The sequence below is a fragment of the Hemibagrus wyckioides genome, linkage group LG06, assembly GCF_019097595.1.
Source record: "Hemibagrus wyckioides isolate EC202008001 linkage group LG06, SWU_Hwy_1.0, whole genome shotgun sequence".
NCBI classification, from domain to species: domain Eukaryota; kingdom Metazoa; phylum Chordata; class Actinopteri; order Siluriformes; family Bagridae; genus Hemibagrus; species Hemibagrus wyckioides.
The window spans coordinates 44,578,156-44,603,870 of record NC_080715.1 but is presented as its reverse complement, the minus strand read 5'-3'; the positions used below and the strand labels follow the sequence as shown (position 1 = coordinate 44,603,870).

The following is a 25,715-nucleotide window of genomic DNA, read 5'->3' as shown; positions in this document are numbered from 1 at the left end:
GTGGGAGTGTGTTTGCATAGGTCATAATTGTGCTTCTGTACAAGGAAGCTGCGTAACTGGGCACGTAACTAGGCTTCACAGAGATGTTTGCTCTGTGTGGAAGTTTCAAACTCAAAAAAAAGAGAAAGAAAACAACACGAGGTATTAAAGGACCACTGAGGGTTTTTTTTTTTCTTCTGCAGAAGATCTTGTGAATGTTGGACTTCATTTTCTCCCAAAAAACCCCCCAAAAAAAACTATGCCCATGGGAGAAGACAACATTCCGTGGTTTATTTCCATACTCTAAAAGGATTCGAATGTCCACTGGGTTTGTTCCCAGAAGAAATTTATCATTTTACTAACAGTAAAAAAAAAAGAAAAAGGAAGTGGTTCTGTCCTGCTCTTCTGCCAAGTGAGTTTCTGACTTCAATAAATAATCCGTTGTTGAATGCAAGTGATTTTAATTCGTACTTTGGACTTTATTATGACTTTATAACTGTTTGTTATGATTTTAACAGGAGAAAGAGAAGTGCTTGTTGGATCATGCCAAATACCAGCTGTAAGGTAAATATATAAACATTACATTTGCAAGTCTCTCACGGACAGTCGCGGCTTTTCCAGTGAATTTCTCTTTCTCAGATACAGTTTGCTGCATAATGGACTATGAAACATTGTCTGATTTGGATGAGAATACAACATATCATCAACATATCGTCACTTTGTGAATGTAAGTCTTTTTTAAAAAAATCTTTCTTGTATTTGACCATAATGACATAATTTCGTAAATGATGTTCATGATTTTGTACATGATGAGTTAATTTTTCTTCCACACGAAGGATCATAATGGACAATCTAAACACCCCTGACTTCAATATGAATGCGCTTGTTTGCTATGAATCCATTAACGGATCTTGCTGGAGGATTCCCCGACCTTTGAACATCCAGGTCTCCATGTTTCTCGGCATGGCACTTACTATCCTCATGACGGTGATGGGAAATATATTGGTTATAATTTCTATTGCTCACTTCAAGCAGCTCCACACACCAACCAACCATTTAATCCTGTCTCTGGCCATGTGTGACTTCTTGTTGGGTGTTTTTGTAATGCCGTTAAGCTCCATGCGGTCAGTGTACGGTTGCTGGTACCTCTCGGACTTTATGTGTAAGGTGCACACAGGAATGGACATCATGTTGAGCACAGCGTCCATTTTTCATCTCACTTGTGTGTCAGCGGAGCGGTTTTGTGCTGTGTGCAGCCCGTTGACGTATCGTTCACGCTTTCGTTCTGCAACTGTGCTGTTTCTTGTCTCAGCTAGCTGGTTAATTTCTGCAGCATTTGCCTATGCCTTGGTGTTTGGAGAACTCAACCTCAAAGGCAATGAAGATTTCTATGAGTCCAACGTGCGTTGTGTGGGAGGATGTCACGTTTTTTTCAGCCATGGCTCAGCCGTGGTCACCTCTATGGTCTCGTTTTTTATCCCTGGCTTAATTATGTTCGCCATCTATTCCAGGATTTACATTGTTGCCAGAAGCCAAGCGAGATCCATCAACATTTTGGCCAACCAGCTCAGGATGCAAAGTCCCAAACCTGGAGCGTTTAGGTCCCGTACAAGGAAAGGTACAATGACTCTTGCCATTGTGGTTGGAGTTTTCCTCATCTGCTGGACTCCATTTTTTCTCTGCAACATTATTGACCCTTTTGTTGATTACACAATATCACCTTCGCTAATTGATGCCCTGGTCTGGTTTGGATATTTAAACTCTGCACTGAATCCTTTCATTTATGCGTTTTTGTACCCGTGGTTTAGAAAGGCTTTGAGGGTCATTGTCAGTGGAGAGGTTTTTCACAGGAACAGTTGCAGATTTCAACTGTACTCATGAATAAAACACGAAGACATCTGGGAGAGACATAAACATGTTCTCTAGGTCTTTTTCCATTAATATGGTCCTGATGTATGCCTTTTTGCCACAAACAGATGCTGGTTCCCAGACTGAAAAATTGGTTCTGTTTTTCATTAGCTTGCTCGACAGGACCCAAGGAAGCAGAAGTGTCAGGGCCGGAGGGTGGGCCCCTTTAATAATTATAAGTCTGATACACGTCTTTCACGTATTGGTTTTTCAACTAAACCATATCTGCACTGTTACATGGTTGTATGTTGAATCCACTTGCTTCTGTAAACACATGTTTAAAATCAGGGCTCTAAACTGGTTTGAGAAACAAAAATGTAAATGAACGGAACAAAAGTGCCACAGACACTGTAATCATCCTCCTTAACTGAGATCTCTGTTACTGCTTGGTTGAGTTTTCCTTATTCTTTCGTTTAGCTTACTATTTTATTATTGTACCTTTAAACCCCCAAATGTTTTAGATAACGTGCGTCTTGCATGATTTCATTCAGTGTATATCTTCCCATGTGCTAAAGTTATAAATAAAGTTACTTGGCTTCAGTTCAAGAGTAAAGAAGCAACGTAAATCATCCATGTTTCCTCAACATGAAATCTCATTACATAAACATGTCTTTAGACAGATAACCAAGCTAACCAAAACTAGACAGGTATTCTCAAAATCTAGCTAATTAAACTATTTATTAGCTAGGTCATTAATAATTATTATTTATAATAACTATAATATAATAATTATATAATTATTTATTTAAAATTTTAAGTATGGAGTCTGTGATATTTTTAATTGTGATTCTTAGTGATTCACAGCCCTATTTCAACAAGCATAACTGCAGATTTCCAAAGTAATTTTATTATTATTTATTACTATATATTAGGCTAACCTACAGCCTCTGGTGGAAAATGTATGTAATTTTTTTTTTTTCACTTTGTTTAAAAATATCAATGCATAAAGAAATGCGTCCTGCTCAGTGCAAACTAATCATGACTGATTTCTGTTTCTTAAGCCTGACTGATTAACAGACAAACAAATAACCATAAACTATTTAAAAAAAACATCCAAGAGATGCTTGCTGTAGCTTAATAATATAAATTTAACTGTATGATGATGCTGACCTCTGGTGATAATTATAAGTAAGTGCACCAAGTGTTTTCATAGCCCTCTGTGGATACATGAACAAGAGAAATGAAACAGAAATTGAAGGAATTAATAAATTAATTATGTGAATAATAATTAAGTCCCATATCTTATTGTATATCTTTTCAGCTCATAGTCCATTGCAGTATGTAATCCCTTTAAATTGCTTCAAAATATGATGTGAAAGTATATTAAATATATGGTCTAGTACCCGAGTATAACATTACAAGAAACTAAATATAGATTTATCAAATATATTTCCAGACATTTTTATGAAATCTTGGCATGTTCTCCAGTTTACAGGCATTCATTTCTGGGAGGATGCTAAATGTTCTGCCAACAGAATGACAAATTGTAAAACTTAAAATGAGTAAAAGAAGTTAAAAGCAGGTTGAATAGTCTTATATTTGACTTATATTAACTCCACAATAAGAAACATTACATTTGCCCACAGTCAAGTGGCAGTCATGTTTCTGCAGTTAGCTGTTAAATCAACAATTCTAACTAACAAACAGAACAACTAACAGAAATATTAGCCATTCTAAATGATTTCAGTCCACACAGAACCTATCCGGGCCTCAATGCAATGCATGAGCCTGTTATTTTTCAATTTCTCTTATCAAGCTAGTGGCCTGACTTTTATTGTGTTTCACAATAATATCACCATATTAGATTCTAAAATAAATTATAACAAATTCTACAAACATGACTCGATCAGAATCATAAATATCTCCTATTGATACTTTAATATGAATTCATACCAGAATTCATCACTGGAGTAAATACTTGCGTGCAAATTTAAATTAAAATATAAAGAGGAATTATTACAATAAACATGATGGTTATAATGATGGGAGTCAATGTGTTGCACCTTGAATATTATTTATTTTAGCTGTGTGTGTGTGTGTGTGTGTGTGTGTGTGTGTGTGTGTGTGTGTGTGCAAGCATGAGATGATGCTGACCTCTAGTGATGATGAAAAGTAAGTGCATTGAATCGTTTCGATGTCTTCTGCTGCTTTATGAGGCATAGGAGGTATAAGAAAGACAGACCTTTGTGGAATAATTAGATGGCTGCCTGGTGCCTGAAACCGAGTTCTAAAATCTAATAACAAAAACAAAACTGAACTGAAAGCAAAAATGTACCCAATGTACATCTACACTACCAGTCATGTGTAAATACACTATATTTTACCATTGTACTTTAAATCCCATTTTAAATATTCTAAGAGGTGAAAATCTTATTGACAAGAGAAATGTTTATTATTAAATCTGTAGTGAATAGAAAAGGGTTGCTGTTACTTTATTTTACAAATGAAATCCAGTCTAACTGAAAAAAAAAGAAAAAAGTACGTAAAGGATGGTCTTCAGAAAATTCTGAGTATAAAGAAGGCAAGAATGAATTATAACTGATCATATAAGGATTGGTTTAACCTTGGACAGTATTTATTATTATACTATTATAACTATCATTAAATAAAATGATAATAATGGCAAAAAAATCACTCAGGCCCTATGTCTGTGTTTATAAGTTATTACAGATGACACAGTTTGTGTAATTAATGTAGTGTGATTTAAAAATAAAAGTCTAGCCGTGTCACACAATGACATAAATGTAAATGTCTTTCACAATAGAAGCAAAAAACACATGACCTTCACCAACTGTTGCCTTGTCTTGTTTCTTCATGGCTAAAGGGTCCAAAGACAAGATCAAGACATGAAATGTATATTTAGTATTGATCTTAGGCCAGCTGATCTTGACCTTTAATGAAGGATGAATTGATCAGCGTGATGATTTTTACAAGTAGGGCCCTAACAGGCAGTGACATCATTAAACGTAAAACTGATATTCCTGTTCAGACAGCACAATAAACCTTTAAGCTAGAGTTATGCTTACTTTATTACAAGTATGAGTATCTGCCAGTCTTCAGTGGTGCATTAATAAACAAATGAACACCTACTTAAAAAATGTGAGCCGTGTAGCAGGATTTCATGACAAACACTATACGGACAAATATCTAAATTATACAGGACACCTGACCATCACATCCATATGTGCTTATTAAATATTCTAGTCCAAATTTGCTGTTAAAATATGCTCTAATCTTCTGAGAATAATTTCCTCTGGTGTTTTGCAGTTGATGTATGTTTGTGGTCATCGGCCACTAGCACATTAGTGAAGTCAGGAGGTCAGTCAGCGTTCCAGTTTATCCTTAGTGAAGTTGAGGTCAGGGCTCTTATAAACAGTGCATGTCTTGTGTTAATGTGGTGACCAGTCTGCCAGCTGTTCATCTGATATGGTGGAAAGTCCTAGGGTGATCCTCTCTCTAAGCAAAGACTGGCCCGCTGGGTAATGAACAGCATCCCCTCTGTCTAAAGGCAGGTTGGACACCCTGAACCTCCTGTCATCAAATGCTGCTACTTGAACATCAAAACACACTTTTTTCCAGATCCTATAAGATCATCACTATAGTTCACTTCAATGGTGTAAGCAAAGCAATTATATCTGGGCCCCCATTAATCAGTCGTAGGGTAAGTTGGTTCCTTATAACATACTGGTACAGGTTATCTAGATGTTGAAATACCACCCATAGCAGTTAGGATAGATTAAATAGAATGCAAGATATGTGTAATTGCGGTTCTACAAACACTGGATAATTCCCAGAGTTCCTGTTTGCTCAGAAATGTTCCATGGACTGATGTAGACCATGTTATTTTACAATATTTTAAAATACTACGTCATACAGTTACACTATAAATTTCTGGTAAAGGCCTCCACATGTGTGTTCCCAAACATAATAACTTGTCCAGGTGTTAATACATGGTCCCTAGTGGCTATCTACTTTTCATACTGGACTCACAGTTGCTTATGGAACTAGTGTTTTACAGTTTCTTTATGGCCTTTGCACTTCTAAGCCACTACACTATACAGTCAAGCAGAACACCAAGCATAATATGCTTTGGGAAGCAATATAACAATATTAAACCCTCGTAATATGCTGAACTTTCATTTCTTAAATATCAGAAAGTTACAAGTAGTGGTTATATTTCCTAATACGATGTCAAACATCACATAAGGTTGAGCCCTTAACCATTTCTGCTCCTTCATGGCCTACTTTGCTCCCTCAACCCATCTTACTAAAGACTTAATTTAAGATGTCATGTTATTTACTGTATGATACAGTAATTGCACATGTGACAATAAGGCCTTATAAATATGAGAATGGTAGAAGCAAATACAATTATTTCTGTAAATTGTGATTATTATTTTGTTTGGTCAGCTCTCTGAAAAGTGAACCTATAATGCAATGTACCACTCATCATTAAGGTAACATGAAGGACAAACAGAATGATGCAATATTGCAATGACTCTTGTCTGATGGCTAGAATTAGATGAGAGTGTGAAGTCATTAAGATGTTTTGTCTTTAACACCTTTGATTAGTCAGATACCTGTGAGAGATTCCCATCATTAAATGTGAGAGGTGGTAACTGGTCTCTTAGGCGTTATTGCAGATAACAAACATTACCTCATTGAATTTGGCCATCATGGTGCAATACAGGTTAAGCAACTTTCAAACAATATTCATTAAATGTTTATGATGCTCCAAATGCATATTTGAAATATATCTTGGAATTGTCGCAATATTTATATAATAATACAAACTGTACCTCTTCTAAACACATACACCTGTGAAACTCTAAGGTCATCAGTTCTAGGCACAGAGGCCAAAGTTCAGCATTGTGTGGTGATTTTAAAATCTGTTATTTTTTAGCACTTGTACTTCATCTAACATATTTATAATAAGGATAAGCTGAAAAAGCTAGAAATGTTAATGTGAATAACATCCATTATGTATCTGTGTGTGTGTGTGTGTGTACGTGTACCTGACCATACTGACCTCGTGTGGTGATAAAAAAGATAAAATACTAAGAAGTTTCATCGCCCTCTGTTGGTCCGAGCAAATCAATCTGTATACCGTCTTATTCCTAAACTGACAACTTACAATTTAAAAACAAATAAAATAATTAAATATAGAATAACATATATTAATTGCCCTAACTTATATTCATGCAATGCATTTTCATTCAAAAGCCAATATATATATATATATATTTATACTTCATACTTGAATGATTATTTGGTGTGAAGGCCTTGCATGAATAAAATGTAATGTAATTTTCATTATTTTTAAATATAAAAGAATCATAAATGATAATTCAACAATCTGGAGCAAATGCAATAATACGCTAATTGAATCATTAGGGAACCATGAAGGATAAACAGGATGGTGTAATATTGTAAACAGAATCAGTCTGCACTTTTAGATGGACAGAATTAGATGAGAGTGTGAAGTCATTAAGATGTTTTGTCTTCAACACCTTTGATTAGTCAGATACCTGTGAGAGATTCCCATCATTAAATGTGTGAAAAGTGGTAACTGGTCACTTAGGTGTCTCCAAAAACAAACATGACCTCACTGTTGTGTCTGGTCATGATGTAATACAGTTAAGCAGATTTCATATTGTACTTTGTCTATGTTAATACAGGAAAGAAAACCTGTACCTCTAGGCCAGAATTAGCCTGTGGACTCACGATTACTTATCCTAGCAAACTACGCACAGCCCATGGATCTGCTGAACCCTCCACAGATCTACAATTGTGCATCAAAAAGCCCAAGAAGTGATTCAAAACACTTTATGAGTCTCACTTAAAATGACAGCAACTCAACCCATTGTGCTAATGTGTTTTTTCCACTTGCTGGTAGTCACAGGAATCTATGTGTCTGATAATAAGGATTACATGCAAAGTTATACACTATATTGCCAAAAGTATTCGCTCACCCATCCAAATAATCAGAATCAGGTGTTCCAATCACTTCCATGGCCACAGGTGTATAAAATCAAGCACCTAGGCATGCAGACTGTTTTTACAAACATTTGTGAAAGAATGGGTCGCTCTCAGGAGCTCAGTGAATTCCAGCGTGGAACTGTGATAGGATGCCACCTGTGCAACAAATCCAGTCGTGAAATTTCCTCGCTCCTAAATATTCCACAGTCAACTGTCAGCTGTATTATAAGAACGTGGAAGTGTTTGGGAACGACAGCAACTCCTAGTAACTGACGGAGCGGGGTCAGCGGATGCTGAGGCACATAGTGCGAAGAGGTCGCCAACTTTCTGCAGAGTCAATCGCTACAGACCTCCAAACGTCATGTGGCCTTCAGATTAGCTCAAGAACAGTGCGCAGAGAGCTTCATGGAATGGGTTTCCATGGCCGAGCAGCTGCATCCAAGCCATACATCACCAAGTGCAATTCGTCTCTGGAGTGACGAATCGCGCTTCTCCATTTGGCAATCTGATGGACGAGTCTGGGTTTGGCGGTTGTCAGGAGAACGGTACTTGTCTGACTGCATTGTGCCAAGTGTAAAGTTTGGTGGAGGGGGGATTATGGTGTGGGGTTGTTTTTCAGGAGCTGGGCTTGGCCCCTTAGTTCCAGTGAAAGGAACTCTGAATGCTTCAGCATACCAAGACATTTTGGACAATTCCATGCTCCCAACTTTGTGGGAACAGTTTGGAGCTGGCCCCTTCCTCTTCCAACATGACTGTGCACCAGTGACCAAAGCAAGGTCCATAAAGACATGGATGACAGAGTCTGGTGTGGATGAACTTGACTGGCCTGCACCTGACCTCAGCTCTGAGTCCTGACCTCAACCCGATAGAACACTTTTGGGATGAATTAGAGCAGAGACTGAGAGCCAGGCCTTCTCGTCCAACATCAGTGTGTGACCTCACAAATGCGCTTCTGGAAGAATGGTCAAAAATTCCCATAAACACACTCCTAAACCTTGTGGACAGCCTTCCCAGAAGAGTTGAAGCTGTTATAGCTGCAAAGGGTGGACCGACGTCATATTGAACCCTATGGATTAGGAATGGGATGTCACTTAAGTTCATATGTGAGTCAAGGCAGGTGAGCGAATACTTTTGGCAATATAGTGTATGTCAGGTTTCCAGCTATGGGCCTTGGCTATATTGCTAGCTGGTGACACACACAGTCTGACCCACATGCCACCTCCATAGCATCACCAGTGGTTTTATCCTAAATGACAGAAGCTGGCCCCTCATCTACAGACTTGATGGAGGCATCACTGCTAACAGTTGGACATGAGGCTGAATAGTTTGGTCATTAACTCACGGTCAGCCTGGTTAATGTATGGTGTCAGATGTGGCTGGTACAGTCAATATAGCCCGCTACATGCATGATAACACTACATCATGTGCACTGTGTTCCTGATCCTGGACTGCTTTTTGGGCCTATGGAAATAGAAGCCCTAGACTGGAGAGTCAGGGCAAATAAAAATGAATTATATATAAACATATTCCCTCAACAGCACAAGGACAAGTGACCACTTCAAAAGGAGACTGAACCCACCCTTTCCAATAACACAGATAACTCTTAAATGAACTTTCAATAGATGCATCAATACACAATCTACTGTGACTCATGTATTTCACACTAACTTATGTCTTTCACTAAGAAAGTAATATTGTGTATATTATATGTTATATGGCTCCAAGCTCATCTTTATCTTAAAGTTTCCACACATAAGCACAAAATTTAAACTTTAACACACAAAAAAGTAAGATGCCTTTAGAATGAAATATAATGGCAACTTTAGACATGTCAAAGATCATTTAAATTGTTTAATACCTGTTAGCAAAAACCTTTAAAACTTAATTTGAGTATCTAATAGCCAGAAAAATGTCTTTGCACTCTGGAGTGAGTGCAGTAATATTCTGCATCAATCTTTAGGAAAACAGGAAGAATAAACAGGATAAGGACCAAAATTAGACAAGAGTGTGAACTGCATATGAGGAAATGTCAACATCTAGTCTGTAAATCTCTTTACATCAACCTAAGGCCTATTAAGTTCGAACCTTCAAAATAATTAGATCAGTTACGAATTAAAAAAACATTCGGTCCAGTCTTTATCTCAAGAGTAACAGACTGTAAAGTAGCTCTTCTAATACTGGTTCTGTTGGGTCATGGGGCCTTAAAAATGAACAATACATTTTATGTGCATGATTCATGTACATGACCTGCCTGACTAGATAGAAAGGACAGCTTGAAATGAATCGAGGTCAGGTTTCATGATAAAAAGGTTTGATCATGAAAATGTAAAGATTTATCAAACATAAAAGGTAGTTTATTGTATTGAAATGATCAGAAAAATTATTTAGATCTTTCAGTATAACCAGATGCTAAATGAGTAAGCAAACATAATGAATGAAGTCACAACCTTTAACCTGTCAATCAGACTTGTTTGTCAAAGATTGTTTGTACAAAAGCTCCCTGTCTCTTGGTACTGCTACTGATCAGAGAATTACTTTTTGCTAACAAATTAGGAAATCTTATTAAACAACAACAACAATAGAGAGAAAAGTGTGAAGTCAATACATTAATGTATAACACCTTTGATAAGTCATGTGCCTGTGAGAGATGATGCATCATTAAAGGTGAGAGATTTTAACTGGTCTTTTGGGTATTATCTCAGATGTCTGCCAGACACAACCTCATGATCTAATGTGTCTTTGTTAAGATATAAACCGGGTCAGAAATGAAGAAACAGAACTGTGGAGAAAAGCCCTGACAAATCCACAGGCAATCTGAAATGGACATCAGTGTGTCATGAGTGAACATTAAACACAATGATTCTGTCCTGTATTACTGAGGCCAGTAAAAATACTGAAGCACACAGTCCACACACAAGGCCACATCATGAGGGCCTTATCAATACACCCTATAATGTGTAAAAAGCACTACATGAATTGATATTTATAATGTTTATTCAAATTATTATCATTTATTGTACTATGTGCACTACCTGTTATTATTGAGAAAGCAGACTGTTGTTGCTCTGTCATGATATAATAACATTTGTTCATTCAGACTAAAAATGTTCAATCTGTTCATCTTAACCAGCTCCTCAGTGTTGTAAATGAAGCTGTAAACAACTGCATCCTTCCTACAAGTGTCTGTGTGTTCAGCAAAAGAGTTTCGCCCTGTTAATGTACATCAGAGAAAAAGCCTTCTAACAAATATGCACAAAATCACTGAGACTCAATGATCCACACATCATGTCCAGAATCATTGTTAAGTCCTGAACCTATTTGATCTATTCACACCACAGCTTTTCCTCTTTGACTCATACAATTTACAGTTACAATTTCTAAAACATTTACTATTCTGTTTCAGATTAAATGTATGATAAAGACGTAAACTAGAGGAGACACAGCTCCAAAATTTACCCCAAGGCCCAAACACCCCCCTCCTGTTTCACCACCACCACACAGACACATGGATGTCTCTTTGTGCTTCATGACAGGGCATTAGAGAAGATCAATGAATGATCATTTAGGCAACTGAAAGTCCAAGAAAAGCAATATATACCATATATAAATATATTTAGACAATATATTTGATAAGGAATAGCAACACCATTTGTTTATCAGGTAAATATAAAAAAGTTACATCATCTAGTCTCTAAATATCATTATAGAAACTGAGGCCTATTAATTTAATACATAGGATTACACTTAAAGGCAAAAGCATGAAAGCAGGTGACTGTAAGGTGCTAATGAGTAAAAATAAATCAGATCTTGCTGTAGATACAGATGTCAGACAATGAAGAAAACAAGATAAGATTATTCAAACATTTACCACTAACTTGTTTTTGAATTGAGGTCAAATGTTTATGCAAAATCTTCCTGTCTCTCAGTATTACTAATGACCCATGTCAGTCAACACACATAGCCACATCATTAGGGCATCCAAACACATTCAGTAACTGGCCACTAATTATATATGTACTGACATTTTACACACAATGTTTACTCGGATAAGTATCAGTATACAACACTGCACTAATCAGAATGATTATTTCAGAGAAAACTGATATTTTTGTCTAATTTTGACTAGAAATGTTCACTTTACTGAAACACCTAAGAGTAAATGATATGATTTACACTACTGCTCATAGCTTTCTGATGCCTGGTATTGCTTAATCTTGATCAATTTATCATTATCAGAAGTGAGCCTTTAATCAATCACAACTTTCCTGATGTCATTCAAATGTCCATGTGTTAGACCAGAACACAGATCTGATGTTCACATTCAACAGAAAAAGCCTTGTCATGAATGTAGCTTGTTAAAAAAAATGCACAAAATGGTTAAGCTACCATTTCATATTTTCAGCTTGAATTGAAGGTGCAGTATAGGTGAACAAGTCCTAAATTCATTTACCCTCATCTAATTATAAGATTTATTTCAATTTTCATTTTATTTACAGTCCATGTGTGTTAGAGGTCTTGGGCCCATGCAGAAAGAAATGAAAGTGATGCTGGGTTACCTGGACGTAATTTACCTTTCTAATAACCACACATTTAACACTGTTCCTTTTTAGTGATTTGTTGTCTGATGAGCAGTACAGAGAAATTCAACGACTTTTAAATTTCTGCCTCGTTTCAAACATTTTTACTGAACTTGTGCTGTACTGAAGATTTACTGAATGGCATTAAGAATATAAATAATGTAATCTGGATGTACAGTTGTCTATACTCATAAGACAGATTAACTGCGATTAACCCGATCAGAACATACAGTAAATAAACGGACAGTGTCCACGATAGGAGCAGTGTAGTATTTCTCAAACGCATTTCTAATTCAACTCATTCTTTCAATGTGGATGTTTAGGCCAAGGCTCCAAAAATCTGTTCTGGCAGCCCATAAGGCCTGACACCTTACTTATAAACATGGTGGATTTCCTATAGTTTGCCATTCTATCCATAGTGACCAAGTTTAATGAAAACACAAGCAAACAATCCAAAAGACTTCAGGTAACACAAAGCAACCAGGATGTGGAGAAAACAAATCCAAAGACTCCAACAAAACAAGAGTCAAAAATACACAAAACAATGCAAAGCAGAAACATGGTTTGGTACGTAGCAGTTACTACCAACACGTTAATTGAGCCCAAAACCCCTAAATTGAACTCAAACCCGGAAGTGGTCAAAACTCGGCAGAGGACACCCTCTGGCGGTCGTAGGGGGAGTCACAGGAGGAGCCGTTACACAGCCTCCCGGTGTTCGTACTCTTCTACAGTGTGGCCTCTGGACCTGGGTACAGGGCAGTACTTATAGCATTTCCCTTTCGAGGGAACTCAACGCTGCATCATGACTGACGCTATGGGAACACTTTGTCAGGGAAGTGTGTCTGAAGCTCCATGTGCACGCATGCCAATTCATTGGCTCGCATAGGACATGTGATGGAGAAATACACACCAGCACGTCCATATAAATGCATCTACGTCACATCACTTCAGCTTTTTTTGTTTTCAGGAAGCGCTCCGCTGTATGTGTGTCCATTATCTGTTCGTTGGTGTGGCATTTTATTACGGAGGATGAAACACACAACCTTTGCGTGGTTTGTTTGGGTAAGGAGCATGCCTCGTCGGCTCTCGAGTTATCTGTCTGCATGCTTTGTTGGAGATTTCGTTCTCGCAAACTCCGAGCCCATTTGGCTTTGTTTACCGGCCACGCTTTTGCATTTCGCAGATGGGGGTAATTTTGGATTCCACCATGGTGCAGACATGTCTATCTCCTGCTTGGGTGGCTTCCATACTGTTAGCAGTGAATGCTATTTGGCTAGTGCACTTCGGCTAGAGACCAGACTTCTTTCGCCGAGAGCCCCATGACTTGGCGGAACAGGAAAGGATGCACTTGCTCTGCCCAGTCAGAGCCCTTAAGACTTATGTCCACTGCTCCAGCTCATGGCATAAGTCCCCCTCCTTATTTGTCTGCTTTGGGAACAAGAGTATTCTGGTCTCCAAGCAGAGCTTGGCACACTGAGTGGTAGAGGCCATTAACCAGGCCTGCGAGGCACGTGGTATTGCTCCACCTCTAGGGGTCAGAGCCCTGGCTAGGGGTGTTCCTCTCCAGGAGATTTGTGCTGTGGTGGGCTGGTCCTCTCTGCACACCTTTCTCAGGTTTTATAACCTGGACCCCACTCCTGGGTCTCAGGTCCTTCAGGGCTAATGGGTGTTCTGTTCCTGGTCCACTCATGCTCTCTCACAGCCCCTGGGACAGACATCAACCTGTTTGCCTGAGAAGGGAACAAGATGCTGCATCGCTGGCCACACCCCGAGGGTCCTCTCACACTTCCTTCAGACAAAAGGCAAGCTGAATGGATGTTACTTAGATGCCCTTATATGGACATGCAGGTGCGTATTCCTCCGTCATGTGTCCTATCCGAGCCAATGAATTGGCATGTGTGCACACGGAGCTTCACAATTCCTCTGACTTCCCACAGGCAAAGTATTCTGTAATGATTGCTCTGAGGATAGCAGTGACAAGTCTATGAATTTAATAAAAACACAAGCAAACAATCCAAAAACAAGGGACAAAGAGCTTGGTCAGAAAACAAACACTATTTATCAGTATTAAGTAGCAACTAACCATTCTTCATGTACCAACAAAAAGAAGGCAAGGAAGGAAAGAACTTAGGGTCACTGGGCTTGAAGAAAAAGAAAAAAGGAGCACAATAGAGGAGAGTCAATTAAAGCAATTCCTTCCCTGAAATCGAGTTGAAGAGGCAGTGGGCAGCAAGGGGGTCCTGGCCAGGCATCAGGAGGCAGCTGGTGCAGATCCAGGAGGGAGGCTGGGCATCAGGGATTCCACATGGGGCTTCTCACAGTCTGACCTGCCTGGAAACAAACCATAGGGTACCCATTAGTCCAGTAGAGGACTCCCCTCACCTTGTGTGGCTGGCAGAGCCAACCTCTCTGCTGTGTTGCTCTGCTGGAGGGTGAAGGTTTAAGGACGTTTCTGATTGGCCCAGAGTGTTTCGTCGCGCTTTCTCCCGCTCCGCCCTGCACTCTAATTTAGCGGAGCTGGCCGTGGTGCTGATCCGCTTCCGCTATACATGGGCGCCACTGTCCAGGGTGCTGAAGCGCCGCTGTGTGTGTTTTTCTGGGAAAGGAGGGAGGCGAGGAGCGGTTCTTTTCTGTGTGCATGTGGCAGCAGGTGCGGCGCCATCACAAGGCCCCCTCCTTAGCTCCGAGCTCCCTTTCCCTGGCAATCTTCGGGCCCAAAGGGAGTGGGCGCAAGAGAGACCATCTGTGTGCCCATGTTGGCTCCCAGCTCTGTGCTGGACCTGGAACAAGAAGTTCTGCAACGAGAGGAACCACCTAGTCACCCGCGCATTGGCGTTTTTGGCTTTGGCCATTCACTGCAGGGGCGTGTGGTCGGTGACCAGGATGAAGTGGCGCCCTGCCAGGTAGTAGCGCAGTTCCTCGACGGCCCATTTGATTGCCAGGACTTTTTGTTCGAACTGCTGTGTAGTATCTCTTGGCTGGGGTCAGCGGTGTAGAGGACCAGGTGCTCTTCCCCTTCAAATACCTGGGACAGAACTGTGCCGAGCCCTGTCTTGGAGGCGTCAGTGTGGAGGGTGAAGGGGAGACCCAGAAATCAGGGTTTCAGAGCACCGGGCGGCTGGTGAGCACCGCTTTCAGCTGCTGGAAGGCCCGCTCGGTGTCTTCTGTCTAGAGCACCCGGTCCAGTTGGCCCTTCTTTGTGAGATCTGTAAGGGGGGAAGCTACAGAGGAGAAGTTAGGGACAAACCGCCGATAGTATCCTACCAGCCCCAAGAACGCCCGTACCTATTGGCCTCGACCTTCTTTTCCTGGGGTTGTAGCAATCCCCACCTGATGCAGTAGCCAAAAATACTGTGCCTCGGTCAGCCCCAGGTGGCACTTATGGGGGTTGGCCATTAGCCCTGCCTTCTGGAGGCTGCCCAGTACCTCCTTCAGCTGGAAAAGGTGGTCTGACCAAGTGGAGGAGTGGATGAGGACTTCGTCCAGGTAGATGGCAGTGAAGGCTTTGTAGGGCCACAGGATAATGTCCATAACGTGCTGGAACATCGCTGGGGCCCTGTGAAGACCGAAGGGTATGACCCGATACTGCCAGTGGCCTCCTCTATAGCCTGGCAGTGGGCTTCGGGGACCCGGTAAGGCCACTAAAGGACCACTACCCCGGGAGGGGTTTTCACTTCATGCTGTAACATCTGTGTGAGCCCTGTGGTGGGCGAGAACACATCAGTGAACTGCTCCACAAGCTCAGTGAGGTCTTGCTGTTGGGCTGGCGAGACGTCCTCTCCCCTCCCGACTAGGGTGCACTCCTTGGGGTCTGTGGTGGCAGAAGCAAACACAGACACGACCGGCTGGGCTGGCAACCATCTTTGTAGGATGTTGATGTGGTATAGCTGGGTGTCTGCGTGCTCACCTGGTTGCTGGAGGCAGTAGTTCACAGGCCCAACCCATTCGAGGACTGTGTAGGGGCCCTGCCACTTGGTCAGGAACTTGCAGGCGGTGTTGGGGACTAGGAGCATCACCTGGTCCCCTGGGTGGAAATCCCAGAGCTGGGCCAGTTGGTTGTAGACTCGCTGCTGGTCTCTTTGGGCTGCCTCCATATGTTCCCGTATGATAGGCCCTACCCGGTCTATTCTGGCCTGCATGTCCTGGATGTAATCGATCACCAAGCGGAACGGAGAGTGTTGACCCTCACAAGCTTCGCGGGCCACATCGAGCAGTCCTCATGGTCGCCGTCTGAACAGTAATTCAAACGGTGTGTACCCTGTCGAGGTCTGGGGTGTTTCACAGTCAGCAAAGAGGACATAGGGGAGGAGCAGATCCCAGTTCCTCCCTTCCTCATCCACCACCCAGCGCAGCATCCTTTTGAGGGTCTGGTTAAATCGCTCCACCAGCCCATCTATCTGCGGGTGATAGACGGACATCCTCAGGTGTTTGACCTGTAAGAGCCGACACAGATCTGCCATTAGCTGTGAGGTGAAGGGCTGCGAGGGCAGGCCCGGCAGAAGGCTTGAACCTCTGCCTGCATCCCGGGCCATGAAGTGGTCCTACAGCTTCTCTAGAGTGTTCCGTGGGCCCAGGTGGCCCCCCAGCGGGTGTGTGTGGGACAGGTGTCGGACGAGGGCGGTTCGGGAGTGAGGAACCACTAGCAGGTCGCACAGCTCGCTGTGGCACTTGGAGCGGTAGTATAGCAACCCCCCCTTAACAAGGAAGAATGCCGCAGGCAGCTGGTCCGCTGTGTGAGTATTTACTCCCTCCACCTGCAGAACTTGGCCCCAGCAGTGCTTCAGCCAGTCGTCCTCCTTCTGCTCCTGTCCGAAGCTCCCTTCCTTGGTGACCTGCTGAGATAGGGAAGACAGTGGATTAGCTTCTTTCTCACTTGGGGAGGAAGGCTCCGGGTCCAGGGCCCCCCGGGCCATGCATGCTGGCTTTGCCTGGGATCTGGGCTTCTGGAGCTGTCTTGCCTGGGTGGGGGCCTTCATGGCGGCATTGAACCCTGGCCAGTCACAACCGAGCAGTGCGGGAACGGGGAGATTCTGAACGACTCCCACAACGACTCCCACAATGACTCCCACAACGGGCCACTCTAAATGTTGAAACACCAGCCATAGAATATAGGATAGGTGAAATAGAATGCAAACTAAGTGACAAATTGTGATTCTGCAAACATTGGATAACTGCCAGAGTTTGCTCAGAACAGGAACTTGTGAAAATGTTTCATGGACAGATGGTTGTTGAAAACATTATTTTATAATTTTTTAATGTACATCATACAGTTACCATATATATTTCTGGTAAAGGCTTCAACATGTGTGTTCACAAACACAATTGAAGCAGAACACCAAGACCCAGGTAAAAATATTAGACCCTTGTAAGATGGGTCTACTAAGAAAGGTATAAGTAGTGCTTACATTTCCTAATACAATGTCAAACATCACATAAGCTTGAGCAAAAACCCTTAATTCTATTTGCTCCTTCATGACCTACATTGCTCCCTGATCCCAACTTACTAAGGACTTATTATTTGAGAAAACATGTTATTAGCTGTATGATACAGTACTTGTACATTGAACAATAAGGCCTTTTTGAGGTGGTAACTGGTCACTTGTGTGTTATCTTAGATGAGAAACATTACCTCATTGTTTTTTGTAATCATGGTGCAATACAAGTTAAGAACATTTTAAACCATATTCAAAAACGTTTATGATGCTCAAAAGGCATATTTGAGTTCATATGTTTTAAACAGATTACAGAGGAAAGCCGAGATCAATCAACAGGTCAAAGTAAAATAACTCATATTGAACTCATTAAACCTATATGCAATAGAACCTATTCATGTTATGTTGGTGTAAACAATTAGAAGGCAATTCATTAGGATGGACCAGTAAACAAATAACTACCTACCAACAGTCTCAATGCCTTTTATAAACTGAGCAACTGAAGAACAATTTTTAATTTTTTTCTTATTTAAACATTGAAATCATATTGTGGGACAAGCAGTGAACTATTTAAATGGAACTGCTAACATGAGGCCTTCAAAGTGATTAATAGAATGGATCCTGGGACTCAAGCAACAGTTATAGAGACATCTAGGAATCTTCTGATTAATCTGACATGTGAAATTATGTCATTATAATATTTCTGGGAGAAAAATTAAAACATCATTATGAACTTTTCTGTTACCCACATTACTCTTTTAAATGTAAAGTGTTGAACATGAAATTAAAATAATGTTTTACAAACTACACTGTTTCTAAACACTTAAATCTTCAAACAAAGAAACTTTACACTGACAGACATCAATTCCAGTCATGGAGACTGCAATTTTTTGGTGATTTTGTAAATTAACACATAGGATCTGTGTATTTTTGCATATATTTATAATAAGGATAAGATGAAAAAAGCACAACAGAAATGTTTGTGAATAAAATCACATAAAATATCTGTGTTGCACTTCTACATTATTCATCTGTATCTGTAAACCTGACCTCTTGTGGGAAACAAAGGAAATACACTGAAAAGTTTCATTGCCCTCTGTTGGCCTGAGCACATAATCAATCTGTATACTAGAATACTAAACTGCAAACTGTAAAATTTGAATAAAACACCAATTAAAAATGCCTAGCAATATCTAGCAATCCAACTGTTTTAATGACTACTACTAAATCATTTATACTAACAACCAGAAAAGAACCTGTCTTTGCATCATTAAAGTTTAAAAAGTGTAGTTTCTTTAGTTTCTTTAATATTAAAAAATATAGATAAAGATTCTTTACTTTAGAATATTTAAAAAAGAATAAGTTATAAATCATCTAAATGATGACACAACAATCTGAAGCAAATGCAATAATACTCTAATTGAATCATTAGGGAACCATGAAGGATAAACAGGATGGTGTAATATTGTAAACAGAATCAGTCTGCACTTTTAGATGGACAGAATTAGATGAGAGTGTGAAGTCATTAATATGTTTGTCTTCAACACCTTTGATTAGTCAGATACCTGTGAGAGATTCCCATCATTAAATGTGTGAAAGGTGGTAACTGGTCACTTAGGTGTCTCCAAAAACAAACATGACCTCACTGTTGTGTCTGGTCATGATGTAATACAGTTAAGCAGATTTCATATTGTACTTTGTCTATGTTTATTTCTGAATGCAGAATCTGCTTGTAGGCCAGAATCATCCTGTGGACTGAAGATTATTGATCCTAGCACTGCTCATAGCCCATGGACCTGCTGAAGCCTCAATAAATCAATACTTGTGCCTGAATGTCCTCGAGCTAGAGGATGGCTATCAGCTGATATTCAATGAAAAAAAGCCCAAGAAGTGATAGCCACAGTGGACCTGATATTACAATATAATAGGTAAATTAAATAGGTTAGTATTATAAACTCTTGAACAAGATTAGTGTTCCTGAGTAGATACCAAAGAGAAAGCCATTATGCACCCAGCAGCAGCAGTAATATTGTGTATATTATATTAATATGTTATATGGCAAGGTTGCACCTCTGGCTCCAATCTTTATCTTAAAGTTTCCAAACTTAAGCAAAAGAGACCATTATACTTAGAATATTTCATTAACTTCAGACATTTAAAAGATCATTTCCATTTTTAATGACTATTAGCAAAAACCTTTGCACCTTTATAACTTAATTTAAAAATATATATAAATATTCTTTACTTTAGATGCTAAATGAGTAAGCAAACATAATGAATGAAGTCACAACCTTTAACCTGTCAATCAGACTTGTTTGTCAAAGATTGTTTGTACAAAAGCTCCCTGTCTCTTGGTACTGCTACTGATCAGAGAATTACTTTTTGCTAACAAATTAGGAAATCTTATTAAACAACAACAACAATAGAGAGAAAAGTGTGAAGTCAATACATTAATGTGTAACACCTTTGATAAGTCATGTGCCTGTGAGAGATGATGCATCATTAAAGGTGAGAGATTTTAACTGGTCTTTTGGGTATTATCTCAGATGTCTGCCAGACACAACCTCATGATCTAATGTGTCTTTGTTAAGATATAAACCGGGTCAGAAATGAAGAAACAGAACTGTGGAGAAAAGCCCTGACAAATCCACAGGCAATCTGAAATTGGACATCAATGTGTCATGAGTGAACATTAAACACAATGATTCTGTCCTGTATTACTGAGGCCAGTAAAAATACTGAAGCACACAGTCCACACACAAGGCCACATCATGAGGGCCTTATCAATACACCCTATCATGTGTAAAAAGCACTACATGAATTGATATTTATAATGTTTATTCAAATTATTATCATTTATTGTACTATGTGCACTACCTGTTATTATTGAGAAAGCAGACTGTTGTTGCTCTGTCATGATATAATAACATTTGTTCATTCAGACTAAAAATGTTCAATCTGTTCATCTTAACCAGCTCCTCAGTGTTGTAAATGAAGCTGTAAACAACTGCATCCTTCCTACAAGTGTCTGTGTGTTCAGCAAGAGTTTTACCCTGTTAATGTACATCAGAGAAAAAGCCTTCTAACAAATATGCACAAAATCACTGAGACTCAATGATCCACACATCATGTCCAGAATCATTGTTAAGTCCTGAACCTATTTGATCTATTCACACCACAGCTTTTCCTCTTTGACTCATACAATTTACAGTTACAATTTGTAAAACATTTACTATTCTGTTTCAGATTAAATGTATGATAAAGACGTAAACTAGGAGACACAGCTCCAAAATTTACCCCAAGGCCCAAACACCCCCCTCCTGTTTCACCACCACCACACAGACACATGGATGTCTCTTTGTGCTTCATGACAGGGCATTAGAGAAGATCAATGAATGATCATTTAGGCAACTGAAAGTCCAAGAAAAGCAATATATACCATATATAAATATATTTAGACAATTTATTTGATAAGGAATAGCAACACCATTTGTTTATCAGGTAAATATAAAAAAGTTACATCATCTAGTCTCTAAATATCATTATAGAAACTGAGGCCTATTAATTTAATACATAGGATTACACTTAAAGGCAAAAGCATGAAAGCAGGTGACTGTAAGGTGCTAATGAGTAAAAATAAATCAGATCTTGCTGTAGATACAGATGTCAGACAATGAAGAAAACAAGATAAGATTATTCAAACATTTACCACTAACTTGTTTTTGAATTGAGGTCAAATGTTTATGCAAAATCTTCCTGTCTCTCAGTATTACTAATGACCCATGTCAGTCAACACACATAGCCACATCATTAGGGCATCCAAACACATTCAGTAACTGGCCACTAATTATATATGTACTGACATTTTACACACAATGTTTACTCGGATAAGTATCAGTATACAACACTGCACTAATCAGAACGATTATTACAGAGAAAACTGATATTTTTGTCTAATTTTGACTAGAAATGTTCACTTTACTGAAACACCTAAGAGTAAATGATATGATTTACACTACTGCTCATAGCTTTCTGATGCCTGGTATTGCTTAATCTTGATCAATTTATCATTATCAGAAGTGAGCCTTTAATCAATCACAACTTTCCTGATGTCATTCAAATGTCCATGTGTTAGACCAGAACACAGATCTGATGTTCACATTCAACAGAAAAAGCCTTGTCATGAATGTAGCTTGTTAAAAAAAATGCACAAAATGGTTAAGCTACCATTTCATATTTTCAGCTTGAATTGAAGGTGCAGTATAGGTGAACAAGTCCTAAATTCATTTACCCTCATCTAATTATAAGATTTATTTCAATTTTCATTTTATTTACAGTCCATGTGTGTTAGAGGTCTTGGGCCCATGCAGAAAGAAATGAAAGTGATGCTGGGTTACCTGGACGTAATTTACCTTTCTAATAACCACACATTTAACACTGTTCCTTTTTAGTGATTTGTTGTCTGATGAGCAGTACAAAGAAATCAACGACTTTTAAATTTCTGCCTCGTTTCAAACATTTTTACTGAACTTGTGCTGTACTGAAGATTTACTGAATGGCATTAAGAATATAAATAATGTAATCTGGATGTACAGTTGTCTATACTCATAAGACAGATTAACTGCGATTAACCCGATCAGAACATACAGTAAATAAACGGACAGTGTCCACGATAGGAGCAGTGTAGTATTTCTCAAACGCATTTCTAATTCAACTCATTCTTTCAATGTGGATGTTTAGGCCAAGGCTCCAAAAATCTGTTCTGGCAGCCCATAAGGCCTGACACCTTACTTATAAACATGGTGGATTTCCTATAGTTTGCCATTCTATCCATAGTGACCAAGTTTAATGAAAACACAAGCAAACAATCCAAAAGACTTCAGGTAACACAAAGCAACCAGGATGTGGAGAAAACAAATCCAAAGACTCCAACAAAACAAGAGTCAAAAATACACAAAACAATGCAAAGCAGAAACATGGTTTGGTACGTAGCAGTTACTACCAACACGTTAATTGAGCCCAAAACCCCTAAATTGAACTCAAACCCGGAAGTGGTCAAAACTCGGCAGAGGACACCCTCTGGCGGTCGTAGGGGGAGTCACAGGAGGAGCCGTTACACAGCCTCCCGGTGTTCGTACTCTTCTACAGTGTGGCCTCTGGACCTGGGTACAGGGCAGTACTTATAGCATTTCCCTTTCGAGGGAACTCAACGCTGCATCATGACTGACGCTATGGGAACACTTTGTCAGGGAAGTGTGTCTGAAGCTCCATGTGCACGCATGCCAATTCATTGGCTCGCATAGGACATGTGATGGAGAAATACACACCAGCACGTCCATATAATGGCATCTACGTCACATCACTTCAGCTTTTTTTGTTTTCAGGAAGCGCTCCGCTGTATGTGTGTCCATTATCTGTTCGTAGGTGTGGCATTTTATTACGGAGGATGAAACACACAACCTTTGCGTGGTTTGTTTGGGTAAGGAGCATGCCTCGTCGGCTCTCGAGTTATCTGGCTGCATGCTTTGTTGGAGATTTCGTTCTCGCAAACTCCGATCCCATTTGGCTTTGTTTACCGGCCACGCTTTTGCATTTCGCAGATGGGGGTAATTTTGGATTCCACCATGGTGCAGACATGTCTATCTCCTGCTTGGGTGGCTTCCATACTGTTAGCAGTGAATGCTATTTGGCTAGTGCACTTCGGCTAGAGACCAGACTTCTTTCGCCGAGAGCCCCATGACTTGGCGGAACAGGAAAGGATGCACTTGCTCTGCCCAGTCAGAGCCCTTAAGACTTATGTCCACTGCTCCAGCTCATGGCATAAGTCCCCCTCCTTATTTGTCTGCTTTGGGAGCCGGAACAAGAGTATTCTGGTCTCCAAGCAGAGCTTGGCACACTGAGTGGTAGAGGCCATTAACCAGGCCTGCGAGGCACGTGGTATTGCTTCACCTCTAGGGGTCAGAGCCCTGGCTAGGGGTGTTCCTCTCCAGGAGATTTGTGCTGTGGTGGGCTGGTCCTCTCTGCACACCTTTCTCAGGTTTTATAACCTGGACCCCACTCCTGGGTCTCAGGTCCTTCAGGGCTAATGGGTGTTCTGTTCCTGGTCCACTCATGCTCTCTCACAGCCCCTGGGACAGACATCAACCTGTTTGCCTGAGAAGGGAACAAGATGCTGCATCGCTGGCCACACCCCGAGGGTCCTCTCACACTTCCTTCAGACAAAAGGCAAGCTGAATGGATGTTACTTAGATGCCCTTATATGGACATGCAGGTGCGTATTCCTCCGTCATGTGTCCTATCCGAGCCAATGAATTGGCATGTGTGCACACGGAGCTTCACAATTCCTCTGACTTCCCACAGGCAAAGTATTCTGTAATGATTGCTCTGAGGATAGCAGTGACAAGTCTATGAATTTAATAAAAACACAAGCAAACAATCCAAAAACAAGGGACAAAGAGCTTGGTCAGAAAACAAACACTATTTATCAGTATTAAGTAGCAACTAAACTCTTCATGTACCAACAAAAAGAAGGCAAGGAAGGAAAGAACTCAGGGTCACTGGGCTTGAAGAAAAAGAAAAAAGGAGCACAATAGAGGAGAGTCAATTAAAGCAATTCCTTCCCTGAAATCGAGTTGAAGAGGCAGTGGGCAGCAAGGGGGTCCTGGCCAGGCATCAGGAGGCGGCTGGTGCAGATCCAGGAGGGAGGCTGGGCATCAGGGATTCCACATGGGGCTTCTCACAGTCTGACCTGCCTGGAAACAAACCATAGGGTACCCATTAGTCCAGTAGAGGACTCCCCTCACCTTGTGTGGCTGGCAGAGCCAACCTCTCTGCTGTGTTGCTCTGCTGGAGGGTGAAGGTTTAAGGACGTTTCTGATTGGCCCAGAGTGTTTCGTCGCGCTTTCTCCCGCTCCGCCCTGCACTCTAATTTAGCGGAGCTGGCCGTGGTGCTGATCCGCTTCCGCTATACATGGGCGCCACTGTCCAGGGTGCTGAAGCGCCGCTGTGTGTGTTTTTCCGGGAAAGGAGGGAGGCGAGGAGCGGTTCTTTTCTGTGTGCATGTGGCAGCAGGTGCGGCGCCATCACAAGGCCCCCTCCTTAGCTCCGAGCTCCCTTTCCCTGGCAATCTTCGGGCCCAAAGGGAGTGGGCGCAAGAGAGACCATCTGTGTGCCCATGTTGGCTCCCAGCTCTGTGCTGGACCTGGAACAAGAAGTTCTGCAACGAGAGGAACCACCTAGTCACCCGCGCATTGGCGTTTTTGGCTTTGGCCATTCACTGCAGGGGCGTGTGGTCGGTGACCAGGATGAAGTGGCGCCCTGCCAGGTAGTAGCGCAGTTCCTCGACGGCCCATTTGATTGCCAGGACTTTTTGTTCGAACTGCTGTGTAGTATCTCTTGGCTGGGGTCAGCGGTGTAGAGGACCAGGTGCTCTTCCCCTTCAAATACCTGGGACAGAACTGTGCCGAGCCCTGTCTTGGAGGCGTCAGTGTGGAGGGTGAAGGGGAGACCCAGAAATCAGGGTTTCAGAGCACCGGGCGGCTGGTGAGCACCGCTTTCAGCTGCTGGAAGGCCCGCTCGGTGTCTTCTGTCTAGAGCACCCGGTCCAGTTGGCCCTTCTTTGTGAGATCTGTAAGGGGGGAAGCTACAGAGGAGAAGTTAGGGACAAACCGCCGATAGTATCCTACCAGCCCCAAGAACGCCCGTACCTATTGGCCTCGACCTTCTTTTCCTGGGGTTGTAGCAATCCCCACCTGATGCAGTAGCCAAAAATACTGTGCCTCGGTCAGCCCCAGGTGGCACTTATGGGGGTTGGCCATTAGCCCTGCCTTCTGGAGGCTGC

At 41.0% G+C, this 25,715-nt stretch overlaps 1 protein-coding gene across 2 annotated transcripts; it reads left to right on the top strand.

Annotated features, from left to right (window-relative positions):
* The first annotated feature begins 193 nt into the window (after window positions 1-193).
* On the top strand, window positions 194-2,427 carry taar1b (trace amine associated receptor 1b). 2 transcript variants are annotated; one of them, XM_058392844.1, is made up of 4 exons: window positions 194-391; window positions 498-543; window positions 619-706; window positions 816-2,427. In XM_058392844.1, coding segments are annotated over exons 3-4 (1,047 nt in total). In that variant the 5' UTR covers window positions 194-391; window positions 498-543; window positions 619-704; the 3' UTR covers window positions 1,861-2,427. The 2 variants fall into 2 exon arrangements, with proteins under 2 accessions (XP_058248827.1, XP_058248828.1); XM_058392845.1 differs by having other exon boundaries at window positions 498-706.
* Window positions 2,428-25,715: the final 23,288 nt, after the last annotated feature.